The sequence below is a fragment of the Oncorhynchus mykiss genome, chromosome 11, assembly GCF_057628025.1.
Source record: "Oncorhynchus mykiss isolate SJ-2025 chromosome 11, ASM5762802v1, whole genome shotgun sequence".
Classification (NCBI taxonomy): Eukaryota; Metazoa; Chordata; class Actinopteri; order Salmoniformes; family Salmonidae; genus Oncorhynchus; species Oncorhynchus mykiss.
In genome coordinates this window covers 33,242,874-33,256,226 of record NC_143032.1, presented here as the reverse complement: position 1 = coordinate 33,256,226, position 13,353 = coordinate 33,242,874, and the positions used below count along the sequence as shown (strand labels likewise).

Here is a 13,353-nt window from a genome sequence, read left to right as displayed (position 1 = left end):
AGATCATACCCAGAATGTGGTTGTTCTAGACATGTTTCTTGAGAATGTAGCAAAAGCATTCATGTACCAGTTTTCGGTGGGTTAGGAGAATATTCCATGTCTACAGACGTTTCATGGGAATGTTGCAAAACCATTTGTGCCCCCCCCCCATTTAAAAAAAATTACAGATCACGTCTTGTTACCGAGCCAATTAAGGCCCTGATTGGTGAACCACTGATCCATTCACAGCTCTTTGTCGATTGGCAAGGTTAGGGATACTCACACACACAGTGTTTTAAATGTACATGATGGCATTGTGCATGTTCAATTATTAAGCATCATTACTCAATATGTCCTCACCCGGAATTTGAACTCACAACCTCTTGGTTGACGGTAGTCCGATCGTCCTGCTACGACCATGTTCGTGTAAGGAATATTCTCCTAACCCTCTGGACACAGGAATGTTCCTGCAACATTCTCATGAAACATGTCTAGAACATTCATATCTTGTATTCTGAGAACGTGACAACCATGTTCTGTGCATGTTCGGTGGAACGTTGATGGAATATTCCCTTAACTCTCAGAAAACTGGACACTTGAATGTTCTTCTGTTTGCTCTGTCAAATGTTAATGTTTTCACAATCTGTCCCACATTCTTCCTGGTGCTAATGGTCTGCCAGGAATTTATGTAGATGCATCTGAAATGAAACGGTTGTGTTTTTCTTCCTAAAATAATTGTCTAAATAGACTCTGGAAAAAACCTCATGGTGATTGAGTTGGATAAGTTATCTATCAAAACTCTGCTGGTGTTCTGTGTAATCGAATGGGGTTTATAAGCTCAGTGCTCATATTAGCTCAGTTGAGGGAAGTGTGTGTGTGTTTGTTTATGCACGTGTTCGTCCGCGTGTCGGCGTGTACACGTGTTCGCGCTTGTGCAGACATTGTGTGTGTGTGTGACACAAATCAAATGTTATTTGTCACATGCGCCAAATACAACAGGTGTAGACCTTCCTGTGAAATGCTTACTTACAAGCCCAACAATGCAGTTAAGAAAATAGAGTTAAGAAAATATTTACTAAATAAGCTAACATTGAAAAAAAGGATCAAAATGAAATAACAATAACGAGGCTATGTACAGGGGGTACACCGAGTCAATGTGCGGGGGTACAGGTTTATCTCTGTGTGTGTGTGTGTGTGTGTGGGTCCATCAGTTCACCAGGTTCAGTTCAGTTCAGCGTACCTCAGTGTCTGAGGAGGCCACTCCCCCTAGTGCATATGATCAGTAAAACATTTACGTCATCTCTGTAGAGCAAAGAACATCAGCATGGGCAAGGTAAAGTGCTGTTTTTATACATAACAGTATCCAATGTAGAAACTTAAATCCATTCCAAAACAAGCACCCCGAAGCTAAACCACCTCATTTGTATTATGATAATCTTTTCATATGGCTCGTATTCTCTCCTCTATGGAGTATCTCTTTTCACCTCATTCAATCTCATGCCGTACGCATACAGAGAGAGAAGCTTGAAATTGTGCACTACATAGGCAATAGGGTTCCATTTGGGACGTAACTGTGGTCTCAGTGTGTTCTGACCCTCACTAGCAGCCAGAGTTGGCTCACATTGAGACGGGTGCTTTCATAGTCTCACCTGCTGAGCATACTGGAGAGAAACACAATGAGCTCCGGCTCACATCACAGGCAAACAGACGGCCATCATTACTCAATAAATATGCTTCTAACACAGCGCATTTAGTCCAAAAGGAGGGAAAAACAGTGCAGACAAAGGATACATTAGCAGGCATCTATATCTCTGTATATCGGTCTCCTGGAACAGAATAGATAGGAGCTAGCTATCATCTCGGTGTGGTATAATAGAGCCAGTCTGGAGATGCACGACTCAACCTCATAAAACCTTGGCACACACACTGCAGCCAGCCATGTCAATGCCTCTCCTTTAGAGAGCAAAATTATTAATTTAGAACTGTTTCTAAAATCAAGTGTATTGAAAAAAATATAAACGAAACATGTAAAGTGTCCCATGTTTCATGAGCTGAAATAAAAGATCCCAGAAATGTTCCATATGCACAAAAAGCATATTTTTCTCAAATTGTGTGCACAAATTTGTTTCCATCCCTGTTAGTGAGCATTTCTCCTTTGCCTAGATAATCCATCCACCTGACAGGTGTGGCATATCAAGAAGCTGGTTAACTTCTTCGGGTCAGGGGGCAGTATTTGGAAGTTTGGATGAATGAGGTGCCCAAAGTAAACTACCTGACACTCAGGCCAGAAGCTAGGATAGGCATGTAATTGGTAGTATTGGATAGAAAACACTCTAACGTTACCAAAACTGTTAAAATAATGCCTGTGAGTATAACAAAACTGATATAGCAGGCGAAAACCCGAGGACAATCCATCCAGAATTAGCTTTTTTCAGCTCACCCCTGATTACTATGGCTGTGAATGGGAATATAAAAGGAACACCTCCCAGATTGCAGTTCCTAGGACTTCCACTAGATGTCAACAGTCTTTAGAAAGAGTTTTAGGCTTGTTTTTTGAAAAACTAGCTAGAATTTGTAGTTTTTAGTAAGTGGCTTCCATTTTGGCTGTAGTGTTTGTTGCGCGTTCCGGTGAGGGCGCGTACTTCGTTATTTATCTCCTGTAATGGTCTCCGGTATTCTCCGTCTTAACTTTTATCGTTTATTTACTTATTAGGGTACCTGAGGATTGATTAGGAACGTTGTTTGATATGTTTGGAAGAAGTTTATTGTTAATTTACGAGATTAATTTGAATGAGGGAAACCGGTGGATTACTGAGTCAAGCGCGCCAATGAAACTGACATTTTTGGGATATAAAGAAGGACTTTATCGAACAAAAGGAACATGTATTATGTAGCTGGGACCCTTGTGATTGCAACCAGATGAAGAACTTCAAAGGTAAGTGATTTATTTTATCGCTATTTCTGACTTTCGTGACGCCTCTGCTTGGTTGGAAATGTATGTAATGCTTTTGTGTGCGGGGCGCTGTCCTCAGATAATCGCATGGTGTGCTTTCGCTGTAAAGCCTTTTTGGAATCTGACAAAGGTGCTAGATTAACAAGAAGCTAAGCTTTTAAATGATGTATGACACTTGTATTTTCATGAATGTTTAATATTACAATCTTTGTCATTTGAATTTTGCGCTCTTCAATTTCACCGGATGTTGTCGTGGTGGGATGCTAGCGTCCCAATGATCCGTAAAGAAGTTAAACAGCTTGATAATTACAAAGGTGCACCTTGTGCTGGGGGCAATAAAAGGCCACTCTGAAATGTGCAGTTTTGTCACACAACACAATGCCAAAGATATATCAAGTTATGAGGGAGCATGCAATTGGAATGGTGACTGCAGGAATGTCCACCAGATCTGTTGCCAGAGAATGTAGTAATAATTTATCTACCATAAGCCGCGTCCAATGTCATTTTGCCTTACAACCACAGACCATGTGTAACCACGCCAGCCCAGAACTTCCACATCCAGCTTCTTCACCTGCGGCATCATCTGAGACCAGCCACCCTGACAGCTGAGGAATACTGAGTATTTCTGTCTGTAATAAAGCCCTAAAAACTAATTCTAACTGGCTGGGCCTGGCTCCCGAGTGGGTGGGCCTATGCACACCCAGGCCCACCCGTGGCTGCGCCCCTGCCCAGTCATGTGAAATCCATAGATTACTGCCTAATGAATACATTTCAATTGACTGATTTCCTTACATGAACTGTAACTCAGTAAAATAATTGAAATTGTTGAATGTTGCGTTTATATTTTTGTTCAGATTATATATATATATTATGCAACCTCTTTTGTCCAAAGCGATTTACAGTCACGCGTGCATTCATTTCATTTTTATATCGGTGGCCCCAGCGGGTCCTTGGCAATGCAAGTGCCATGCTGTACTGAGACACACAGGACCACAATGTAGATAATGTCATCTTCAACTCACAAATAATGGTACTAAGCACCTGAATAGCTGTGGGCATTTATAGAAACAAGGCATACTGTTTGCATCTCTGGCATCTTTCATATGATACTGTTCTGTGAGAAGTAACCAGACTTGCCTTCTCCTGGAGTAGAGGCTTGAAAGGCTTATCAGACTCAGTTCGTACATGTCTTCTCTGCCTCCCATGGCCTGGTTCCAGCAGCACAGAACTACCATGAGAAACTAGCTGGGTTCAAGGATAGTTCACCTAGTCAATAAAACATTGACACTGCTTTCTCTCTCCAGTGGGATTCTGTGTGAGTGAGTGTGTGTGCGCGCATGTGTGTGAGTGCAGGTGTCCGTGTGTTTATGCATGTGTGCTAGTGTCCGTGTATTAATGCGTGTGTGCATGCGTGAGCACGTGTGTGTGTGTGTGCATACTTATGTACTTGCACGTGTGAACGTGTGTGTTTCTCATGTGTTTTCACAAAAAAAAGACCATATTATTAAGAACCATGACTGTTTTTTAAATGTGTTTAGTGCCATCAACAACAATAAGGCAGTGATGTGGCAGGGAAGCACAGCTAAGAGCTGCCCAGTGACACAAGCCTACCGGACGAGCTAAACTACTTCTATGCTCGCTTCGAAGTAAATAACACTGAAACATGCATGAGAGCACCAGCTGTACCGGAAGACTGTGTGATCATGCTCTCCCCAGCCAATGTGAGTAAGACCTTTAGACAGGTCAAAATTCACAAGGCCGCTGGGCCAGACGGTTTACCAGGACGTGTACTGCGTGCATGCGCTGACCAACTAGCAAGTGTCTTCACTGACATTTTCAGCCTCTCTCTGTCCAAGTCTGTAATACCAACATGTTTTTTGGCAGACCACCTTAGTGTGCCCAAGAACACTAAGGTAACCTTCCTAAATTACTACCGACCCATAGCACTCACGTCTGTAGCCATGAAGTGCTTTGAAAGGCTGGTCATGGCTCATATTAACACCATCATCCCAGAAACCCTAGACCCACTCCAATTTGCATATCACCCCAAAAGATTCATAGATGATGCAGTCTCATAGTACTGCACTCCACACTGCCCTTTCCCACCTGGACAGAAGGAACACCTATGTGAGAATGCTATTCATTGACTAGAGCTCAGCATTAAACACCATAGTACCCTCAAAGCTCATCAATAAGCTAAGGACCCTGGGACTAAACACCTCCCTCTGCAACTGGATCCTGGACTTCCTGACGGGCCGCCCCCAGGTTGATCCTCAACACAGGGGTGCGTGCTCAGCCCCCTCCTGTACTCCCTGTTCACTCCCTGTTCACTCACGGCTAGGCACGACTCCAACACCATCATTAAATTTGCCGATGACACAACAGTGGCAGGCCTGATCACCGACAATGATGAGGCAGCCTATAGGGAGGAGATCAGATACCTGGCCGTATGGTGCCAGGACAACAACCTCTCCCTCAACCTGATCAAGACAAAGGAGATGATTGTGGACTACAGAAAAAAGAGGGCCGAGCACGCCTCCATTCCCATCGACGGGGCTGTAGTGAAGCAGGTTGAGAGCTCCAAGTTCCTTGGTGTCTACATCGCCAACAAACTAACATGGTCCAAGCACACCATGACAGTTGTGAAGCGGGCACGGCAAAACCTGTTCCCCCTCAGGAGACTGAAAAGATTTGGCATGGGTCCTCAGATCCTCAAAAGGTTTTACAGCTGCACCATTGAGAGCACTGGTTGCATCACTGCCTGGTATGGCAACTGCTCGGCCTCCGACCGCAAGGCACTACAGAGGGTAGTGCGAACAGCCCAGTACATCACTGGGGTCAAGCTTCCTGCCATTCAGGACCTCTATACCAGGCGGTGTCAGAGGATGGCCCTGAAAATTGTCAAAGACTCCAGCCACCTGGACTGTTCTAGACTGTTCTCTCTGCTACCACACAAGCGGTACCAGAGCGCCAAGTCTAGGTCCACGAGGCTAAACAGCTTCTACCCCCAAGCCATAAGACTCCTGAACATCTAGTCAAATGGCTACCCAGACTATTACTTGCCCCTCCCCCGCTCCCCACACCACTCTATGTTGTCATCTATGCATAATCACTTTAAATAACTCTACCTACATGTACATACTACCTCAACTAACCAGTGCCTCCGCACATTGACTCTGTACTGGCACCCCCCTGTATATATTGTTATTTTTTAAAACTTTTTAATTACTTATTTTTTTGAACTGCATTGTTAGTTAGGGGCTCGTAAGTAAGCATTTCACTGTAAGGTCTACACCTGTTGTATTCAGCGCATGTGACTAACACAATTTGATTTGATGTGAACCCAACAGAATCCAATCCAGAATATGACCTGATCAAATGTCGTGCAATATATAGGGAATAGGCTTCCGTTTGGGAAGCATCCCATTAGAGCTGATTTCTCTTTCCAGAGGAACACAAACACACAAAAGGTCAGAATAAGAAGGCTGCGCACTCCGCTACTGCACTGCAGGGGCAGCTTCACACACAGTGCTTCCTTCACACACAGTGCTTCCCGTTTCTGGAGTCCTGGAAACCTTTATTCGGTTCCCTGAGCTTACACTGGAGAAGAAGAAAAAAACATCTTCCTCTTCAGAATTTTAAATGGTCTTTTATTTTAGACAAGGGGTGTCAAACCTAATTCCCAGAGGGCCATGTGTCTGCTGCTTTTCTGCAGTTGCTACATCCATTTCAGGACTTTAAAGTAAGGATATATAGCCATTGATTCTAGATGAATATAAGTTATAAATGCCTCATGAGCATAGTGAATCTTTCTTACCACACCTGAAACCAAAATATAAGCTTGTTTTACGCAAATGAATGTAATGTAAACGAAGTACCTGTAAACAAACACAGCTTCAAAACATCGTTTGAACTATCATTTCGATTTCATAGATGGTCAGTCCTTTCATCCATAGCTCCTTCTATGAATTTCAGAGTGGTTATATTTATCCAGCCCCATCGAGCTTGAGCTGTTCATCAAAACAGTGGCTTGGTTTTCACGTTGTTATTGTTTAAAATGCAGATTGCCTCTTTAAGACCTAGACAACCAGATGAGGGGAGTTTCTACACAATCAATAACCTTCACTGATCAATCATGTACAAAGGAGTTTGACACCCCTGGTTTGAAGGTTATGGCGACAATACTTTCCAGTCCCACTTTTCGACAACAATAAAACACAAGGTGTGTGTGCATTAGTGCATGGGTCCTGTGTGTCCTGTAATACATACGAGAGGTGGAGAATGTTGGCCACATGGAGGTTGATCCTCCGACCCACATGTTCCATCAGGTCCAGGCCCTGGTCAGAGGTGAGGGAGCTGGGGGGTGGAGGGCAGACAGAGAGAAAGCACGGTATCAGACATGAAGCTCCTTTATATTACAACCAACCAGTCACAGAACCGGCAACAACCAGCCCTATTGGCATATCTGGGTTTCCACAAGCCACTGACATGTACATAAACTAACAAGACACACACAACCAAGCTCGCATTCATACACAATGTATAGATGTGCACACACACGCATATTATAGATGTGCATGCATGCAGGCACACAAACGCAAGCACACACACAAACAGCCTTGCACCAGTGGAATAGGGATCAGGTGCCTCTTCTGGCTTGGTAAATAACCTGCATTTTCCAGCAATGAGACAAGCAGTAAGGTGCAAATGGAACCTGCGTGAGGTGTAATGACTGTATCATATAGGCGTTCTTCTCTCTCTCTCTCTCTCTCTCACACACACACACACACACACACACACACACACACACACACACACACACACACACACACACACACACACACACACACACACACACACACACACACACACACACACACACACACACACACACACACACACACACAAGTAATAATGTGAAAATGTAATGGATGTGTGAAAGTGTAATGGCTCTATGATAAAGCCATGCTCCATCTGAGCTCAGTCCAGTGGCTGCTCTCTCACACAGTGAGGAAATCACCCAAGGAAACAGAGTCTGCATCCCACATGGCCCCCTATTCCCTACATAGTGCACTATTTTTGACCAGACTTTTGGGACCTGGTCAAAAGTGGGCACCGTACAAGGAATAGGTTGTCATTTTGGACTTAGCCAGAGCAAGCAAAGCATTCGGTAGGCAGCTCTGTATGCAGGAAACGACAGGGCTAAACACAGATCGTTGGAGTTAAAGATTATATATACACTACCTTCAGAAAGTATTCACACCCCTTGACTTTTTCCATATTTTGTAGTGTTACAAAGTGGGATTCAAATGGATGTAATTGTCCTTTTTGTTGTTGTCAATGATCTACACAAAAAACTCTGTAATGTCAAAGTGTTAGAAACATGCTAACATTGATTTTTTTATTCATTGGAGAAAAAAAACGAATATTTCTCGATTAGACAAGTATTCAACCCCCTGAGTCAATACATGTTAGAATCACCTTTGGCAGCGATGACAGCTGTGACTCTTTCTGGGTAAGTCTCTAAGAGCTTTTACGATTTCTGGATTGCACAATATTTCAAACATTCTTCAAGCTCTCTTCAAGCTGTTCAGGGGTGAATAACAGATTTTTTACCTAGTCAGCTCAGGGATTCGAGCTAGCAACCTTGCATTTACTGGCTCAACACTCTAACCACTAGGCTACCTGCCGCCCCAGTTAATAACTGCACCATACTCAATGGGATATTCAAAGTCTGTTTAATTTTAAAATAATAATTTCTACCAATAGATATGTTCTTTGTGAATCATTGGAAAACCTCACTGGTCTTTTGGTTGAATCTCTGCTTGAAATTCACTGGTCGACTGAGGGACCTTACAGATAATTGTATGTGTGGGGTACAGTGATGGGGTAGTCATTTAAAAACAATGTTAAACACCATTGTTGCACACAGAGTCAGTCTTTGCAACTTATTATGTGACTTAAGCACATTTGTACTCCTGAACTTATTTAGGTTTGCCACAACAAAAGGGTTGAATAGACATTTTAGCGTTCCATTTTTCATTAACATTTCTAAAAACATAATTTCACTTTGACATTATGGGGTATTGTGTGTCGATCAGTGACACAAAATCTAAATGTAATCAATTTAATAACAACAAAATCGAGAAAAACTCAAAGGGTGTGAATACTTCCTGAAGGCACAGTACAGTATGTAGGCTGCACAATATAGCGTTTCAATTTTGCGTAATCTGGGTACACAATTTGAATTTGTCTAGCTTTTTGGGGGGTCTTTTGTCATATGTTTTGCCTTTAAAGGTTTTAAGGACTATTGTAATACTAAGATAATATTGGGCTAAAAATGACCATGCCAACCAATAACAATACACACAATTGTAAATCTAAACTGATGTCCATCCTCAGGTAGTTTACTGGCCTGTTTACACATAATTGTAACATCCTCTAATAACGTTATTACATTTATCACCATGAGGCGCTTGATTTACTCTACCTTTAAGAAAGTGAAGATCTCTTTTTCTGTTTTGAGAGCTTTTGAAAGTTAAAGATTCAACCAAGTGATTCCAGACACGTTCGGCTCCCTCTGCGGTATTTCTAATAACTGGAGAGCTCTAGGAGTGACTTGGTTGTTGATGCTAGCACTTTTCCTCTTGGTTCTCTCTCTCCTCTTCCCCCCATCTCATCCCAATCCTTCCTCCCATCCCCCCACCACAATGTCAGGAGCTGTCAGATAAGCAAGTTAGCCTGGCCCCACTGCGGGTGGGAAAGGAGATGGGTATAACAACTGCACAATCATCAGGTCTGCAGCAAACTCTGGAGACCACAGTAGGCAGGTTCCTGCTAGCTACAGCAGCATTGGGCTGGGGATGCACGAACAGGGGGAGGAGAAGAAGGAAGAGAGAGAGAGAAAAGTATGTCTGGAAGGTGAACTGTTCCTCTTGTCTCCCCTGACTGTGTGTGTGTGTGTGTGTGTGTGTGTGTGCTCGTGAGTGTGGGCGCACGCAGTGGGGTTTCTGAGATGTGGCCCTTCATGGCCGGTGGCGAGCGCCCCTCCCCAAGAAAGCGAGAGGCGTGCTGTTGAACAGGTAAAGGACAGCGCTCTGACACTCTCCCTGATAACGCCAGAAAGGGACTTGAGAAAGTGCCACAGGCGAAACACAGTCGATAGAAACCTATCTTGCGGTGTGAGGCTGAGCCGAGTGGAGGCTGACTATGGTGCCCTTTGCTGACACCATATCATCATGAACACTGTAATTCAGTGCGGTAATACCCACACACTAAAGGACTAATCACCACAGCTATTGTGACCAAGTGCACACCAAGGATATGAAGCGATCATTCTCTATAAAAAAGAAAAAGTTTGTATATGTCGGTGTTGTTTTGAAAGATGTATGCTTTTTCAACAGTAGCATGAATTTAGGCAACAAAGATTGCTTCAGGCCTATTTTAACCACAGTATGCCCAACAATAAAAAATTATGAGGTGAAGAGAAAATAGGAAACACACAGAGCTGGCGATAACTGCTCATTGTGAAGTTAAAGTATAAATACATACATTATGTTTGGTAAATAGCAGCAAGTATAATCTTCACCATACTCACGCTGTGTCTGTAATGATGTAGCCAAAGTCGCCGAGGTGGTTTTTCCCTCGATATGCCTTTGAGTAAGCTTTGACCCCCATATGCACCACCTCCTCTTCCTCCTGGAGTCGCATGTCCTGTTTCTGTGGCTCTGCTAGGAGATTCTTCTTCTGTGGTTTATCTGCCAAGAGGTCTGTCTCAGCCTCCAGAGGAGGTGGAGCTTTGGTACCGTGGATCCACCTCTCCACCTCGGAGTCTACCATGGATTCAGAAGCCTGGACATCCATTGGTTGGTCTGGAGATCTATCCTCTCCTCCTATGGCCATGTTCCTCTCCTCCCAGGGGTGTGGTACAGGCACCTGGCCCTGTGTGGTCCTGCTTCTCACATTCTCCAGACCCACTGTTCTCTGGCCCTCAATAGAGGGGCCGCCTGCTGCCCCAGCACCATCAACCTCCATCTGGGCATCTGGCTCATCACTGAAGGGGTCCATATTGAGGTACTCCAACAGCTTACTGACGAAGACTGGGTCCTGTGGTAGGATATGGCAACCATAGACATAGAATCACTTCTAAAATGGACACCGGTCCACGAATTTCAGAACCATTGACTTGAACGGGAAAAACCGTTCTAGTGATTCTATTTCTATGATAGTAACACAGGGATTAGACACTGGTGCTCTAACACCACACTGTAAAAATGTAAAGTATTAAAACAACATGATTGTGTAATGAAACCATAAAAAGTAGTGCACCTAAGCTGATATCAGGTGTTTGGAGAGTGTTGAAATGTAAACCAAATGTAAGTGTTTTAATACTCAGATTGTGTTTTAAAACAGAAATGTAGTACTCAGAAACACCCAAAGTGGTACTTCAATCTGAATATTGGTGTTTTTGAGAATGCTGTGAAAACACTTTTGGGGGTTTCAGTGCATGTGAAAGGCAGAATAAACAAACGTTATTTCAATACCATAGATTTGTATGAGAAACACAAATGGTTTACAGCCCTATTGATTGATGATAAGGGCCTTATTATGCTTTAATTGAACAGATTAGAAACAGGAGGGGCAGTAAGATGGTACATTTCGTTGATATATACCATATATACTAAGAAATTATTCTGGGTTACATTGAAATGGACAAAAAAAAAAATTAAAAACAGTGCATTCGAAAAGTATTCAGATCCCTTGACTTTTTCCACATTTGGTAAATTAAAGCCTTATTCTAAAATGGATTAAATAAAACAATTTCCTCAGCAATCTACGCCCAATAACCCATAATGACTAAGCAAAATTTTAGAAAATGTGTTAAAGACAAAAAACTGAAATTCCTTATTTACATAAGTATTCAGACCCTTTGCTATTAGACTCGAAATTGAGCTCAGGTGCATCCTGTTACAATTGATCATCCTTGAGATGTTTTTACAACGCGATTGGAGTCCACCTGTGGTAAATTCAATTAATTAGATATGATTTTGAAAAGGCATACAACTGTCTATATAAAGTTGACAGTGCATGTCAGAGCAAAAATCAAGCCATTAGGTCGAAGGAATTGTCAGTTGAGATCTGAGACTAGATTGTGTCGAGGCACAGATCTGGTGAAGGGTACCAAAACATTTCTGCAGAATTGAAGGTCCCCAAGAACACAGTGGCCTCCATCATTCTTAAATGGAAAATGTTTGAAACCACCAAGTCTCTTCCTAGAGCTGGCCGCCCCCGGCCAAACTGAGCAATCGAGCGAGAAGGGCCTTGGTCAGGGAGGTGACCAAGAACCCGATGGTCACTCTGACAGAGCTCTAGAGTTCCTCTGTGGAGATGGGAGAAGCTTCCAGAAGGATAACTGCCTCTGCAGCACTCCACCAATTAGTCCTTTATGGTAGAGCGTCCAGATGGAAGCCACTCCTCAGAAAAAGGCACATGACAGCCCACTTGGAATTTGCCAAAAGGCACCTAAATACTCTCAGACCATGAGAAACAAGATTCTCTGGTCTGATGAAACCAAGATTGAACTCTTTGGCCTGAATGCCAAGCGCCACGTCTGGAGGAAACCTGGCACCATCCCTACAGTGAAGCATGGTGGTTTCAGCATCATGCTGTGGGGATGTTTTTCAGCGGCAGGGACTGGGAGACTAGTCAGGATCGAAGGAAAGATGAACGGAGAAAAGTACAGAGAGATCCTTGATGAAAACCTGCTCCAGAGTGCTCAGGACCTCAGGCTGGACCCTAAGCACACAGCCAAGACAACGCAGGAGTGGCTTCGAGACAAGTCTCTGAATGTCCTTGAGTGGTCCAGCCAGAGCCCGGACTTGAACCCGATCAAACATCATTGGAGAGACCTGAAAATAGCTGTGCAGCGATGCTCCCCATCCAACCTGACAGAGCTTGAGAGGATCCCGCACAGAAGAATGGGAGAAACTCCCCAAATTCAGGTGTGCCAAGTTTGTAGCGTCATAACCAGGAAGGCTCTAGGCTGTAATCGTTGCCAAAGGTGCTTCAACAAAGTACTGAGTAAAGGGTCTGAATACTTATGTAAATGTGATATTTCAGGTATTTGTTCTTATATGTCAAAAAAAAAGGGCTATTGTGTGTAGATTGATGAGGGACAAAACAAACTATTTCATCCATTTTAGAATATCTGTAACCTAACAAAATCTGGATGAAGTCAAGGGGTCTGAATACTTTCCAAAGGCACTGTATACAAGTCGTGCAGAGCCCGTGGTCTAGCGGTAACCCACCCACTATAGACAGGTCATCCCTCTCCCCACCAGGGTTAGATTCCCGCTCCAACCCTTCAATATTTTTCTCACACCTATCTGTATTCCACTCTGTCATTTCATAACTGTGTCAAA

General features: G+C 43.4%; 1 protein-coding gene across 1 annotated transcript in view; it reads right to left on the bottom strand.

The window, feature by feature from the left end:
* LOC110535589 (receptor-type tyrosine-protein phosphatase N2) overlaps nucleotides 1–13,353 on the bottom strand; it is a 295,931-nt gene that overhangs the window by 165,069 nt on the left and 117,509 nt on the right. Inside the window, exons 8-9 of the mRNA XM_021620665.3 lie at nucleotides 10,530–11,038; nucleotides 7,202–7,288 (exon numbers count right to left, since the gene is read on the bottom strand). Of these exons, the coding sequence (XP_021476340.2) occupies nucleotides 7,202–7,288; nucleotides 10,530–11,038 (596 nt within the window). The remainder of the gene's footprint in view (nucleotides 1–7,201; nucleotides 7,289–10,529; nucleotides 11,039–13,353) is intronic.